We start from the raw sequence: 16,628 nt of genomic DNA, 5'->3' as shown, positions 1-16,628 counted from the left end.
TAGTTTTTTTTTTCTTTCACTCTGCGGTATGGAGCACAAACATCCCCCTGTGCTGGGGCAAGTCTTTGCAGTCACTGCGATTCAGATATCATAATTTTGTGCATGCTCTTCCTGAGATGTTTGGCTTTGGCCACATCGGCTAGAGTCTACTGTAACACTCGGCAGAGTTATCATGTCCTCTGGCTTGTTAAGTACAGAAATCACTGAATTATAATGACTTCATGTGACACTGAAGACTGGAGTAATGACTGCACAAAATTCAGTTTTGCTATTACAGGACTAAATTACATATTGAAATATATGAATAGAAGTTATTTTAATTTGTAATAGCATTTCACAATATTAGTTTTTACTGCATTTTTGGTCAAATAAATGCAGCCTTTGTGAGCAGCATAAGAGTCCAAATCATTACCGTTTTATAGACCCAAAGGTTTTGAAGTATGGTAATGAAAGTATGGAATAAATTTCCATTCAGATTTTAATTAATCATAATAATTCCCATTATGTTCAGTGGTTAGATTTTCATTACAGCATTTTTTTTTCTGTTTTGCAATAAATTATGTTCTGCATTATAGAAATGAGATCTTTTTGCATTCTATGATGTGAATTGGGGAGAAATGTGGTTGAATTAGCTAATATAAATAGACATCAGCAATGCCATGTTAACTTGTTGGGAAGTGGAATAAATTGCGCTTTCATTATACATTTTAGATATGGGGAAAATGTGGTCATATGGGGGTCCCTTGAACTTGGACCTCAAGATATCAGAATGAATGTGTTGTGGTGATACCAAAGAGTCTCCCCTTTACAGATATGCCCGCTTAATGCTAATCCCACACAATTTTAGACAAAAAAAATATGTAACATGACAAAAAACACAAGTATTTACTTGCATGCAAGTAGTAATGTGAAATCATTGCAGATTTAAATGCTCACCTCGACTCTCTGTCGGGAGCTCCACAGGGTCAATATTCATGGTAAAGCTGCTATAGACACACTTTTGGTTGCTCATGCCAATGCCAAATGTCGATTTCAATGGTGCTAGCAGAGGAAATCTTGGGCTAAGGACAATGTGAAACATGTATTGTTCTCTAATGAGTCCACCTTCACTGTCTTTCCCACATCCGGGAGAGTTACAGTGTGGAGAAGCCCCAAAGAAGCTTACCATCCTGGCTGTTGCTAATCAGCGATGGTTTGGGCTGCAATATCATGGCATTGCCTACTCTGCTTGATGGGCTCTGCCAAGGACTACCAAACCATTCTGGAGGATCATGTGCACCTTTTGTTTCCTGTAAGGGGGTGCCGTGTATCAACATGATAATGCACCAATGCGCGCAGCAAGACTTGTGACAGAATGGTTTGATAAACATGAAAGTGAACATCTCGCCTGGCCTGCACAGTCACCAGGGGCCGTATTCACAAGACATTTTTATCTTACCACTAAGAGTTCTCCTAAATGGCAGTAAAAGTTTTTAGTTAAGAGTTTTCTCTTAAAACCTATTCACAAAGCTGCTGAGACCAACTTTTACTAAGGAATAGAGAGAAGTCTTAAACTAAGAGAAAGGGAGGGGTTGACCTCATTGCTATGGATGATGTCATCACGCTTACTAACTATGACCACAGTGATTGGCTGATAGGGGAGGAGTCTTTGTCAGTTATTTAATAATTATAGTATCATGTTGCCATATTCAAATAAAGATTTTAAAATAAAAATGTTGCCATAGATTTTAAAAAGTAGGTAAAGTGTCACTATTTAAACTAGTATATGTTCAGCTTATTGTCAGCCTCTTACATGTCTGGATCTCGAGAGATTGCAAAAGTGATGTTTTATAAAAAAAAAAGTTAGTGAGGAGCACGTTCAAATGGTTTATCTAATCAGCACAAGAGGATGTATATACACAGCCGAGAGCCGACTCACCTAGTTACCTCAACAGTTTTCTGTATCCTTCCGCCACCCCGTTCCTCACTCGCAGTCTGCGATCAATATTATCTGCCTGCAATACCGGAGACTGCACTTTTAGAACCGCCGCAGTTTCAGGACAGCATTTCTAGGACCCTAGTTTTTTTTTTTTTTTGTGACAGCGCCATCTAGCCAACTGTACTCCAACAGAGGAGACCTGATTCAAACTTTTCCACCTTATTTTTAACAAAACAGCAGGCACGGCCATTTTAAACTGAATTACTTAAATTAGTTTAAATATTTCAACAGGGTTACCAATGCGTAGGTTTAGGGCTAGGGGTTGGTTAGGATAATATATCAATTAAACAACTAAATCATTGCTAGGGTCCTAGAACTGCGGTCCTACAAATGAGGTCCTGAAAATGCAGCCTCCAGGCGATGCGGGGCAGAACTCTGGGTTTGGGCTAAATTCCAAGCTCAGAGCCCTTGATCCCCTCAGAAAGAACGCCAAATAAGCTTATATTCTTTTACTCTACTCTGTCATTTATAAGTGTGAACTCGTGAAAACAACTGCCACATGTAATCGGACATTATTTATTTATTAAAGATTTTTTTTTGCCATATCATAGATTAAAATCTTCTATCAATTAAAATATGTATTGCATTTATGAAGAAAAGGTTCAGCACCCAACGCTCTATCGCCTATCTCCTCAATGGTGCGCAGTGTCTTTCTTTGGGTGGATTGCGGCAACAGCCATTAGGATGTTGTTTGTGATTTGGTCTTTGTGAAACGTTGGTCACTGATTTGGTAGTTGGTTTTAGTGCTAAAATGCTTTGTGAAATTCTCTTAGAGCAAAAATGTAGAAGTCCTAAAATTAGGACTGACACACCCATTATTTTTAAGAGTTTCCCCTAAATCTGCAAGTTAGGAGCTACTTTTATGAATATATGTTTTGTGAATATGGCCCCAGATCTAAATATTTGTGAGTTGCAATGGGGTATTTTGGAAGAACAAGTCAGAATCAAAATCCCTCTGGCCACTGTGCAGGACTTCTATCTCTCATTCCCAAGACAAATTGATGATATATATTAGGGCTGTCAGTCGATTACATTTTTACATTTTTGTTGGCACACTTATCGTGAAATTAAGCATACTCCATTTATCTCATTAAACACATTAACTGTGTCATCATTTGCTATATCCAGCAAAGTAAACAATCAGAAAACTGTATGGAGACTCCAAAAGGACACCAAATATAAGGAGTCCTTATAATTAGATTATATAATACATTTATACACACCTAAGCACCAATGAAAGAAAAAAAAACATTACAGAAAAAAACTTTACAGAATTCACAGTGTATAGCTTGTGTACAGAGAAACGACAACAAGATTGTTTTCATTTTAGTGAAGTCAAGCTGCGATACCAAACAGGACCTAACGGAGACTCAAAAAAACTCCTAAATCAACCGCTTTGACTGCATAAACATACGATTACTAAACATAACAACGTTCACATGACAAATCAAACATTATCAGTGATCGAGAGCGCGCACACATGGTTTGTTCTCACACGCTTACTGTCCGACTCCTGAACGTCACAAAAATTGCGCTCTTCAGGAACAATCGTGGAATACACCAGAGCTCGTGTTTTAAAGCAAAGCACACACTGGAATTAATAATTCACTAAAAATGCAATGTGAGTCTCTATTCTCTCTGATATGTCTGATGTAATCAGCCTGGCCTTCTTTGTGTTAGCGCTGTTTTGGACTGTATTTTGAATGAATTTGATTACTGGATTTGACTGAACTTTCCCAGAGTTTAATGACTTAAAATAGCCTGATCACAAACAGAGAAGCAAATGCGGGTTAAAGAGTTAGAATAGAAATGTCCTCCTACCAGGGTTACAGGTGCTTGTAGATGCTCAGTGTGATTGTGATAAACTCCCGACTTCTAAGATCATCTAACTGCATGACGAAAATTACGTTAATGACGCAGCTTCATGTATTTCTGTAATTTATTTGCGTTAATTATATAAAATAAATGAGGGCTCGGAATGTTGTAACAACATGTGCATGTTGTTAAGGGAAAGCTTTTAACAGCTCACCTGAGGCTGCTGTCATATTTATCAACACAAATGTTCTGCCTTGAACACGCCCAACATCTAGACTTATATGTAGAGGAACCTCAGGAATGGAGCAGAGAGCAGTTTGAGTTCTAAATTAGGCCCAGTGCCATATGTTATTGTTTTAAAGGTCTGCAGAATGGTCAAGGTCAAGAAACCTTAGAAAGTCCCATAGATCAGTTGTCAGCTTACTGTCTAACAGGCGTGTCGAACCCTTCACACCACCATTTTAAACAGCCTGGTAATTTATTAAAAGAGTTTAAGCAGAGCATACGATTTTTTTAAAAATATGGTCTAATTGTTGTGTTTTTTTCCCGTCACTCCAGAGATCTGAAGCTGGATAACATTCTTTTGGACGCTGAAGGCCACTGTAAACTGGCTGACTTTGGCATGTGCAAAGAGGGCATTCTGAACGGGGTCACGACCACCACTTTCTGCGGGACCCCTGACTACATCGCACCTGAGGTACAACTAGTAAATCATTATAGACAAAACCAGGAGCAGAGCTGTTTGACATCATTTTGAACCTCATTCTTGCATTCGTCTCATTCAGATCCTGCAAGAGTTGGAGTACGGCCCATCGGTGGATTGGTGGGCTCTGGGTGTGCTCATGTACGAAATGATGGCCGGTCAACCTCCGTTTGAAGCTGACAACGAGGACGACCTTTTTGAGTCCATCCTCCACGATGACGTGCTTTACCCCGTGTGGCTCAGTAAAGAAGCCGTCAGCATCCTAAAATCTGTAAGCAGCCCATTTCTTGAAATCTTTTCAGTTGTTTGTGTATGTGGTTTGTGGTTGGCCCATATATCATTTCTTATTCCACGTCTGTTCAGAATCTTTTCTCTTCCTGCAGTGCATTGAGCTCCACTGTATGGTCATGCACCTGGCTGCAATTTCCCTCTGACATCTCCAACCTTCCTCTGTTCATTTTCCTCCCTTTTGTCCCTCATTCATCCCTCTGTTCTGGTACATGTACCTCTGACTTACAAATACACTAATTTTGTGGCATATTTGATCAACTTTGACAGGATATTATGTGATATCTTTCCTTGTTTCTAATGTTTGTGCACCAAAAATTCATGAATTGCCAGAAAAGGCTTCAGCAACATAATCTAAAAGGTGTTGTAAGCTGTTTTAGCCGCTTTGCTAATGTTCACCAGACTGAATAAGACCATTCAAACCACATGGCCAGCAAAACTCGCCCTCCAAAGATATGTCAGCCAATCCGATGTCAGCAGACTTAACAGGCAATCGGCATTTCTGATTGGCTAGGTTTTTAAGTAACACTTTATTGTAAGGTTAATACATTAGGTATCATAGGAACTAACAATAAACAACCAAAAAATGTCACAGTTACAGTTTATGCTCATGATAATACACTTTATTATACACATTATTATATAACATAATTAATAACAATTATTTATAATCGTGAATAGTGTGTATGTATGTATATGTGTGTATATATATGTATATACCTACATGTGTATATATACACATTATACATATATAATATATATATACACGTTTTTTTTTATATACACAATTTTTTTTATATACACAATTAATCATAGCCATTCAACATGTAATTGTGTAATTGAAAGCTATCAATTTTTTTTACATTTATTATAATTTAAGTGAACTTAATACAATCCTCACATATGCCCATAATAAATGTCATATTTACCTGTGCCCTTCCTACCTGTGCATGCGTGCTAATCCACAAAAAAAAAAATCCCTCTTACACCCTGTTCATTTTAACCCCTTCTTTACAAATTATGTAATATAAAATGTATTCCCTTCCCTCAGTTCATGACAAAGAACCCCAGTAAGCGTCTGGGTTGTGTGGTGACGCAGGGGCTGGAGGAAGCCATCAAAGTCCATCCCTTCTTCAGAGAGATCGACTGGGTCCTGCTGGAGCAGAGGAGGGTCAAGCCCCCCTTTAAACCTCGCATTGTAAGCATACATGCTTTCTCATACAATAAACTCAACCCTGTAAACTCACTCATTTCCATGAAGTAGAGCATGATACTATGGCAAGGTTATGGGATCATTTCCCAAGGAAAGCAAGGACAGATAGAAATTTACTATATATACACATGTATATTACATGTGAATGTAATCACTTTGGATAAAAGCATCTGGCAACGGAATTCATGTAAAATGTAAATATAAATCTCAAAATGCTTTTTATGACACGTCACAATTCTTTTTTTTCTGCTAAATGCTCCGATACAGCACGCGCACATTGACTTTATCTCTCATGTTCCTCTGTCTTTAGCGTCTGTGGTCTAGACTGAAAGTCGGATGCCACAACGGCACTTCTCGACTTCTGCTTTCCCATGGCGGGGGGAAGGGCTGATGGTGTTGTGTGTATGCGCGTGTGTGTATATGTAAACAAGTGGGAGCTTTAGATGGAAAGGTCACAGAAAGGTTCAGAGAAAACGTGACCGCCACTTGCTCTCTTGCCCTCTGAGTAACTTTGAGCTGGTGTTCTGTCACCACAACGGCTTACCAGCAACTCTCCAGATTTACATATGCACCTGTGGCTTTTAACTGAAAGTTTAGAACAGTCTCTTTTTCTTAGAACAGTAACAGGGACAAAATATGATTCTTAAGCAATACAGACGCTTGTTGTTTATTATCACCATTTTTCAAAGGGTTGGTTCACCCAAAAATGAAAATTCTGTCATCGTTTACTTATGTCATTCAAAACCCATTAGACTTTCGTTCAACTTTGAAACACAAATGAAGATATTTTTTAATAAAACCTGAGAGATTTCTGTCCCATTGAAAGTCCCTTTGATGCTTATGAATCTCATGGTTTAATCCAAGTATTTCTGTTTACAATATTTGATGTGTGTGCACAGATCAATATTTACATTGCCTAAATTAAAACTGTTCCTTTGAAGATTTGGATTAAACTGCTCAATTCATATGGATTCTTTTTATGATCTTTTCATCAAAATGTTAGTTGAATGGACAGAAATCTCAGAAATCCTCATTTGTGTTTCAAAGATGAACAAAAGTCATATTGGTTTGTAATGACATGAAAGTGAGTAAATGATGACAGAACTGACATTTTTGAGTGACTGATGACAGAATTGACATTTTTGCGTGACTATCTCTTTAAAGTTGAACCTCAGAAAACCTTCATACAACTGTGTCTCTATCTCTCTTTTGCTGTAGAAAACCAAGCGTGATGTGAATAACTTCGACCAGGACTTCACTCGCGAGGACCCCGTGCTCACACCAGTTGACGATGCAATCATCAAACAAATCAACCAGGATGAATTCAAGGGCTTCTCCTACTTCGGAGAGGAGGCTTTATCTTAAAGCCCAACCTGGCATCTGTCAGCTCAAATATATGTTAAACACACCCACAAACAGTCAAAAACCCACATGGCATCGCAATACATGAACACACACTCCACAGATGCGCTGAAGATGGGGCTCATACGAGACCAGAGCAGGAAGGCCAGTCCCTGTGGTTCACTTCCCCTTTACTGCTGTTTTTGCTCTTTTATTCTTGTCCATATTTCCGAAAAAGAAAAGAAAATGTACTGCATATGGATGTCATCCCAGGCCTCAACGAGTTTGACGACCAATCAGAAAACGAATGTTCTCCAGAGCCCAAGAAGGAAGGTTTGGAACGCACTACCTTAAACCAAAATTGACGATACCAATGATTGTACTACCATTTCGGACACTGGTCGGGTTTTCGTAATCCCCTGATGGAAAGGCTGTGCCCTTGAGGAATTTACCCTGTATACGTGACAATGAGACATTCTGTGCTGTGCAGTCAAATGCCTTTTTGTGTATTCAGGTGACATTTTGGGAGCAATTTTATAAAATATACAAAGACATTTGTAGTGTATATATATATATATACGCTATACATGCGTGTGTGTGTGTGTGTGTGTGTGTGTGTGTGTACATATATATATATATATATATATATATATATATATATATATATATATATATATATATATATATATATATATATATATATATATATATATATATATATATATATATATATATATATTCCGTCACAGTGTTTTCAAGGTTCATTAGGAATGATAACCTGCTGTATATAGGTTGTGTTACGAAGTGTCGGCCTGAGTAGGTGTGTGCATGACGTGTGTTTCCGTGTGCATGTGTTTGCATGAATGAGAGTGAGAGGCCCTTGCCCTCCTGAAGCTCTACAGTTGTTTTCATGTTGTTTTGCAATGGCTTTTCATTTGTAAAAACGGTGGTGTGCGTGCGTGTGTGCCGTGTCCCAGTGCTATGCATAAGATGGTATAGACGTGGGCAGACAGACCAGCACCCATAGCTGTCCGTTCGTTTTGTACAGAACGTAACATGTACATAGTATTCGCTCCAAAAGCCTGTGAAAGCTTTTTAGAATAGGCAATTGTTTGCATGGTCTTGCAAATTGTGTTGTTATTAAGTAGCATCAGTTTATGGAAAGACGAACATGTTTATGATATCTATGTGCAATACCCTGAACACATTTCCCCAGTTCTTTTCTTTATTTTTTGAATTTGTCTGTTGTTTTTCTTGTGTGTTCCATAGGTTAGAGCTTCACCAAAGGCTTTCTCGCTCTCTCTCTCTCTCTCATGCTTCTCTCGTGTACATAGTTTGCTGAAGTACATAAGCTGTGGAATGTAGTGGGAAAATGTGTGCGCTCTTAATTTATTCAATTTACATGTAGCTTCCTTTTTGTGTCAACAATTCAATCGTTTTCTTGCGTCTTCTTGTGTTACTTTATTTCAGATTCAGACAATTAAGCCTTGTTACACACCTCCATAGAACTGTTCAGTCTTGGTTTTAATAATTTGTGCCCCCCCTCCCCCCCTGTAGTTGAATCATTTACTTGTGCAATGTGAACGGCTCTAAATGAACTAAACGAAAAGGGTACATTTCAGGCGTACTAATTAAAACCTTCTGGAATGTGATGACTTTTGCTTTAGCAATGTGTTTTGTTGTTCTTTTTTTTTTTTTTTAATGGTTACTGACTTTAAATGTTTATTTCTGTCTGAAGTTTCTTCTTTGTTTCGAATTGTTCCATTGCTTTCTTTTTAACCGTGTCTGTGGGTTGATTATGGTAGCTAGGTCAATGTTGCCGATTGTCTTTGAAGCCTTTTCTCTCGCAGACACCTTCCTGTCTGTCACCCTCACTGTATCATGCCAAATGTCTCGTTCAGCTTTATTTTCTCCCGTTGTTTCCTTTTTAAGTGTAAAGGAATGAACTTGATATATACGTAGGATGCATCCATGGTCTGTCTTCAAAGTCAAAACAAAGTAAATAAACTTAGAATTACCTCTTAAAATAAGTGCAAAGATTTCTCTGGCTGAATATTGAATAGTTCCGCATACAGTATTAAAATACATAAATGTTTCATATGTATGATAGTGCTGTATTACATACATCTGGTATTGGACTTTAGTTTCTGTATGGTGAAGCTTCATGTGCACAGAGGTATTTATTTTCTGGATACACTAGCGTTATCTCATTGTAAGCATTTTACTATGTGCCAAATGTACTGTCATCTAAAGGATGTGAATGTTTTGTTTAACCTATTAAACCCTAAGATGTATGAAAAATGCTGTGTTCTGGTGATATGTTGAAAGAGTATTATGTGCACACACCCATACAGAGGAAACAGAACATCAAATTGCAAAAGTAAAATATGTGAGTAGAGGTTACTTGTAAGTCTAAACTTTTTATAATGTCCTCACACATATAGTGAAACATAAAAAACGGACTTGTAAGGACATTTAAAGTGGTGTTATTATTATTATTATGCTATTATTTGAACGACTCCCAAATCAGCCAAGTCATGTGTTGCTTTAAATATGCTGAAACCGTCCGGTTACGTATGTAACCCTCGTTCCCTGAGGAGGGAACGGAGACGTACGTTAGTGACTAACGAATGGGGGTTTCGCTTAGAAGCCAATCATCTTCATCGTATTCAACAGCGCCCAATGGCAGTGCCAATGCCATGGGCATGCGGAATTTGCATGCGTAACTCCGCCCCACCTCGTGGGTATATAAGGAAGTACGCTGCGAACATCGCATTATGTTACTGCTGCAGGAGCCAAGACTGAACTCCTAGCGTTCCAGGCAGCACAGCTGACGTGGCTAAGGAAACGTACGTCTCCGTTCCCTCCTCAGGGAACGAGGGTTACATACGTAACCGGACGTTCCCTTTCGTTCAGTCACTACGACGTACGTTAGTGACTAACGAATGGGGGAACCTGTAAAACAGCGCCACTCAGCTGTCAACCAGTGCCCTGCGTAAGTGTGAGATCCCGCCACTTAAGGCCCTAGGACTCCCACTTATCACAGGATTACCAAGGTACACTGGGAAGCATATCCCAGTGAGGGAATGCCAAGATGCCTACCGTAGGGAGGACTTAGAGAATACACATATGACCCGCTGAGGGTTGCATATGGAAGATCTCTAGGGTACCAGCCGAAGGTGGATTTTTAACCCTAGGGGTGGCAGGGACTTGCCAAGGGAAAGACACCTGCTCACTGAGGAGGCTTACGGTGGGAATACTCGTGTGGGGGTCGCCAGAGGGGAACCATGCACACGGAGCACCTGGCCGGACATGAGGGTCTGGGCTCGAAAGGGCAGACTGAACTGATGTCGGCGTCGACAGTGCTGGAGGAGCTCAGGGCTCTCGGGGAGCTCACCTGAGGAAAATATCGCACGTATCCAGTCATGGGAGTGGAATGGCGAGCAAGCGAAGACACCTGAGCGTGGTCCATTACCGGCCCCTCGGGGGGGCGAGTACAAAGTCGGACACTGGCTCCACTCGGAGATTGTAGAATCTGGCGAATGTGTTGGGTGTCGCCCAGCCTGCAGCTCTGCAGATGTCTGTTAGCGAGGCGCCATGCGCTAGAGCCCAAGAGGAGGCCACACTCCGGGTGGAGTGTGCCCTCACACCAAGGGGACATGGTCGACCTTGCTGCTGGTAAGCCAAAACAATGGTGTCCACCACCCAGTGAGACAACCTCTGCTTTGAGAGAGCACTTCCCTTCCGCTCTCCACCATAACAGACAAAGAGCTGGTCTGAGGTCCTGAAACACTGCGTCATGTCTACGTAGGCGCGGAGAGCGCGTACTGGACAGAGCAATGCCAAGGCTGGGTCTGCCTCCTCCAAAGGCAGCGCTTGCAGGTTCACCACCTGATCTCGGAACGGAGTGGTAGGAACCTTGGGCACATATCCAGGCCGGGGTCTCAGGATCACGTGAGAGTTAGCCGGCCCGAACTCAAGGCACGCTTCGTCAACCGAAAATGCTTGCAGGTCCCCGACCCTCTTAAGCGAGGCCAATGCGGTCAGCAGAGCCGTCTTCATAGACAAGAACTTAATCTCGGCCGACCGCAAAGGCTCAAAGGGAGGCCTCTGCAGAGCACTTAAGACTACTGAGAGGTCCCAAGAGGGAACGAGAGGAGAGCGAGGAGGATTCAGTCTCCTCGCTCCCCTCAGGAACCTGATGACCAGGTCGTGCTGACTTACCTTTTTGTCTCCCAGGAGATCGTGGTAGGCAGATATTGCGGCCACGTACACTTTCAGGGTGGAGGGAGACAGCCTTCGCTCCACCCCCTCCTGGAGAAACGATAGCACGGACCCGATCGGGCATTTCCAGGGGTCTTCTTGGCGGGAAGAGCACCATGTGACGAAGAGGTTCCACTTCAACGCGTAGAGACGTCGCGTAGACTCAGCTCTAGCGGAAGTGATGGTAGCGACCACCGCAGGTGGAAGGCTACTCAAACCTGCCGTGTCCCGTCCAGAAGCCACACGTGGAGCTTCCAGAACGCTGGACGCGGGTGCCAAAAGGTGCCCCGTCTCTGAGTCAGAAGGTCTGGTCTCAGAGGGATAGGCCAGGGAGGGGCTGTCGCAAGGAGTAAGAGTTCTGGGAACCAGGTCTGGCCGTGCCAAAGCGGGGCGACCAAGACGACCTGCTCCTTGTCCTCCCTGATCTTGCACAGTACCCGTGCAAGAAGGCTCACTGGGGGAAACGCATACTTGCGTAGCCCGGACGGCCAGCTGTGCGCCAGTGCATCCGTGCCGAGGGTGCCCTCGGTCAGGGAATAATACAGGGAGCAATGGGAAGAGTCCTGGGAGGCAAACAGATCTACCTGTGCGTCGCCGAACCGTTCCCATATCAGCTGGATCGTCTGGGGGTGGAGTCTCCACTCTCCGGGGAGAGGCTGAAACCGTGACAGCTCGTCGGCTGCACAGTTCAGGTCTCCAGGGATGTGGACAGCACGAAGGGACCTCAGGCGCTTCTGACTCCACAAAACGAGATGGCGGGCGAGTTGAGACATACGGTGGTAGCGTAGACCGCCTTGGTGGTTGATGTACGCTACTACGGCCGTGTTGTCTGTCCTGACTAGCACATGTTGACCCTTCAGCAACGCTCGGAAGCGGTGCAGGGCGAACCGTACAGCCAGTAACTCGAGGCAATTGACATGCAGAAGGCGCTGGGGTCCTGTCCAGGAGCCCGCGGCTGCTTGTCCATTGCACATGGCACCCCAGCCCGTGGATGATGCATCTGTTGTCACAACAACATGCCTGGAAGCTCGTTCTAAGGACACTCCGGTCCGTAGAAACTTGAGGTTCGACCACGGGGTGAGTGTCTGTAAGCAGGCCCGAGTCACTGGGACCCGGAGCGTGCCAGACCGCCATGCCCATCTCGGGACTCGATCGCGTAGCCAGTGCTGAAGCGGTCTCATATGAAGCAATCCGAGCGGCGTTACCGCGGCTGCAGATGCCATATGCCCCAGGAGCCTCTGAAAATGTTTCAGTGGAACCGCACTCTGGCCCTCGACTTGTCGAAGGGCAGTCAGCAGAGACTGCGCGCGCTCGCTCGAAAGCTGCGCGCACATGGCGACCGAGTCGATATCCATACCGAGAAAAGAGATCCTCTGCGCGGGGCAAAGTTTGCTCTTCTCCCAGTTGACCCGAAGGCCCAGACGGGCTAGGTGATGGAGCACCAGATCTCTGTGTCCGCAAACCTGCTCTCGAGAGGGACCCAGTATGAGCCAGTCGTCGAGGTAGTTCAGGATGCGGACCCCGTGCTGCCGAAGGGGCGCAAGGGCTGCCTCGGCAATCTTCGTAAAGACGCGAGGGGACAGAGATAGCCCGAATGGTAGAACTGCGTACTGATATGCCCGCCCCTCGAAAGCAAACCGTAGGAACGGTCTGTGTCGAGGCAAAATGGAGACATGGAAGTAGGCGTCCTTCAGGTCGATCGCTGCAAACCAATCGTGAGGACGAACGCATTCGAAAAGGCGTTTCGCTGTCAACATCTTGAACGGAAACCGGTGAAGGTAACGGTTCAGGATGCGCAGGTCCAGGATTGGCCGTAGCCCACCGGTCTTTTTGGGTACAATGAAGTACGGGCTGTAAAACCCGCAATTCATCTCGGCTGGAGGGACAGGTTCGATCGCACCCTTCGCCAGTAGGGTGGCAATCTCCGCTCGCATGACGGGGGCGTTGGCCCCGATCATGGTGGAACGGACTCCCTGGAAGCAGGGAGGAACCCGTGCGAACTGAATCGCATAGCCGCGCCTGACGGTCCGCTCGACCCAGCGGGACAGCCCTGGAAGCTGAAGCCAGACATCCAGAAACTGCACCAGCGGGGTCATACGGTGTACAGACGTACCCGGTGTGGGCTTGCAGCGATGCAGCGTCACCGGCCCGGACATGGGAGGCTGTGGGGCGTCCCGGTGCGGGGGCACGGTTGACAGCTGCGTCCTGACAGAGGAGACCAGGGAAGGACCAGCGTTCCACTGGGGTCTGCTCTGCCAGGAGGCTGGCGACAGAGTGGGATGCGAGTGGCGGGACCCGTGGGTGGCGCGCACCGTCATCACCGGACTCTGTGGGCTCAGGGATGGGAGTGTTAATTCTTTCTTTGACCAACATAGGGTGCTGCTGACCCGGGGGCCAGCAGCTGAACAAAGGATTCTCCCCCGGCCCTCCACCGGGGGAAGGAGTGGTCCTGCTACCATCTCCTCGAAAGAATTTCCCATCCCTGAGCCGTCCGTCTCAGGAGCGCCGCTTGGCCTGGCGTTTAGCGGGGCGCGGGGCGGCCTGAGGGGACTTGGACGCCTTCCTACGGCTTCCTCCGCGACCCGGCCCGGGTGAAGGCTGCTGCTTGGACCGGGTGGGAGGGGCGGGAGCCTTAGGAGGGCGTCCTCGGCGTGGAGCAGACTGAGTTGACTGCGCCGGCGGCGGGGTGGAGGCAGCAGCTGGCCGCCGGGGCAGTACGTGCTTAATAGCCTCAGTCTGCTTCTGGGCGATTGAGAACTGTTGGGCGAAGTCCTCAACCGCCCCGCCGAAGAGGCCGGCCTGGGATATGGGGGCATCGAGGAACCGGGTTCGCTCGGTGTCCCGCATATCGGCCAGGTTCAGCCACAGGTGACGCTCCTGGACCACATTTGTGGACATCACTTGACCCAGGGAGCGTGCGGTCACCTTCGTCGCCCGGAGAGCGAGGTCGGTGGCGGCACGCAGCTCATTTAAGAGCCCCGGATCAACTCCACCCTCGTGCATGTCCTTGAGGATCCTGGCCTGGTAGACCTGGAGGATCGCCATGGCATGCAGCGAAGCGGCAGCCTGCCCCGCGGCTCTGTGCGATTTCGCCACCAAGGTTGATGTGAATCGACAGGCTTTGGAGGGGTGCTTAGGATCACCACGCCAGGTTGAAGCGCTCTGAGGACACAGTTGCATCGCAACAGAACGTTCAACTGGAGGGACCCCAGTGTACCCTTTAGCTGCCGCCCCATCGAGGACGGAGAAGGCGGAGGAAGTCAGTGAACGGTCACGGGAAGACAACGGGGACTTCCAGGACCGCGTGAGTTCCTCATGCAGCTCGGGAAAGAAAGGTATTGAGGGCAAGGACTGACGGGTGTCAGCGCGAGCCCCCAAAAACCAATCATCGAGCCTTGAGCGTTCGGGACAGGGTGGAGGGTTCCACTCGATCCCTAAACTCGCGGCTGCCCGAGACAACATGGCTGTCAGCTCTGGATCTGACTCGGGCAATGCTGGCACGCCCGAGGGCGGCAGCACAGCCGAGTCGTCATCTCCAGAGGACTCGAGCCCACCTTGTGATGCGGTGATCGACATCGCATCCTCCTCTGGAGCGCCAAATGAGATGCGCGGGGGGGCCGGAGCCGGCCCCGCGATCTGCATCTGAACACTCGCGGGTTGCAATGTGCAAGACGGGGGTGTGGCCCGAGGCATGAGCGTCGGGGCTTTGTTCCACACCGTAACCGTCAAGTCACCCTGACCACCAGCCGAAGTACTGGGCCTCTGGGACTCAGTAGATCGGGGTGTGGTAGAGGGGACTCTCACTTCAGTACGAAGGTCATGGAGTCTTGACCGCAACATTGCGATGGTCATGTTCCCGCAGTGAGAACATGACTCATCCGCGAACGCTGTCTGAGCATGCTGAAAGCCCAAACATATCAGACAGTGTTCGTGCCCATCAGAAGAGGAAAGCAACCGACCACACCCAGAAGTACACGGACGAGACATCCTGAAAAGGACGCGTCACGTGTAAGCTCTTTTATGAGAGGAAGCTTCGCAGAGAACGCCGAAGCGCCCAGGGACCACACACCAGCTGTCTAGCGGACCACTGCGCAGATCAGCAGGCAGGCAGTATGATGATCACTGGAACGCGCCGTAACACCAACGCCTCTGGAAAGCTGCTCGTCTCGAAAGCTGTCGATGACTCAGATCAGGCTTGTAGGAGTGAAGAGATCCTCTTGGCTCCAAAGCAGAAACATAATGCGATGTTCGCAGCGTACTTCCTTATATACCCACGAGGTGGGGCGGAGTTACGCATGCAAATTCCGCATGCCCATGGCATTGGCACTGCCATTGGGCGCTGTTGAATACGATGAAGATGATTGGCTTCTAAGCGAAACCCCCATTCGTTAGTCACTAACGTACGTCGTAGTGACTGAACGAAAGGGAACAACAGGTTTCTCAGAGTGTTTGTGTTCCACAAATCTCACCAAAAACAGTGGCGTCAATGATATGTTCTTGCATAACCAACATGCATGTGTGTGCATTGTTGCAAATGAGTGTGATGTAAGCAGTTCAACAGTCATTTAAAGAAAAGGCCTGGAAATGTTTGAGGTGTGCAGATGAAAACTTTTCAAAATATGTGTCTTTTTAGGCCTAACTGTTCTGATGCACTCTTAAAAACAAACCATTTTGACACACTCAAAACAGTTCTTTATTGGCATTGATAGTTCATCTATCAAGAACTGTTAACATCCATGGAACCTTTCTATTCCACAAAAGGTTATTTCAAGTGTAAAAAAAAAAAGTTCTTTAGATTATTAAAATGTTCTTCACGAAAAAAGATAATATTGTTCTTTCAAGAATTATTTATTTATTTTTGAGCGTAGGGCCTATTACAGACACGCTTGCTGTTTTCCATCAACTACGTGCGTAAAGTCATAACAGGGTTATAGGGGATCGTTTACATGTTTGTTTACATACTGGTATATACTCAAATATCTACTCTAATCTGTTTTATTAAATGGGAATGGGTTCAGGACAGAGTT

At 45.5% G+C, this 16,628-nt stretch overlaps 1 protein-coding gene across 2 annotated transcripts in view; it reads left to right on the top strand.

Moving 5' to 3' along the window:
* The window catches only part of prkcea (protein kinase C, epsilon a), an 86,864-nt gene extending 79,294 nt beyond the window's left edge, over positions 1–7,570 (top strand). For both annotated transcript variants that reach the window (XM_079800994.1, XM_079800995.1), the window contains exons 12-15: positions 4,352–4,490; positions 4,579–4,767; positions 5,836–5,982; positions 7,216–7,570. In XM_079800994.1, the coding sequence (XP_079657120.1) occupies positions 4,352–4,490; positions 4,579–4,767; positions 5,836–5,982; positions 7,216–7,362 (622 nt within the window). In that variant the 3' untranslated portion in view covers positions 7,363–7,570. The remainder of the gene's footprint in view (positions 1–4,351; positions 4,491–4,578; positions 4,768–5,835; positions 5,983–7,215) is intronic.
* Positions 7,571–16,628: the final 9,058 nt, after the last annotated feature.

Source organism: Gobio gobio, assembly GCF_949357685.1.
Source record: "Gobio gobio genome assembly, chromosome: 20".
In the NCBI taxonomy this organism is placed as follows: domain Eukaryota; kingdom Metazoa; phylum Chordata; class Actinopteri; order Cypriniformes; family Gobionidae; genus Gobio; species Gobio gobio.
Note: the sequence above shows the minus strand (reverse complement) of the source record. Positions and strands in the feature narration are given on the sequence as shown.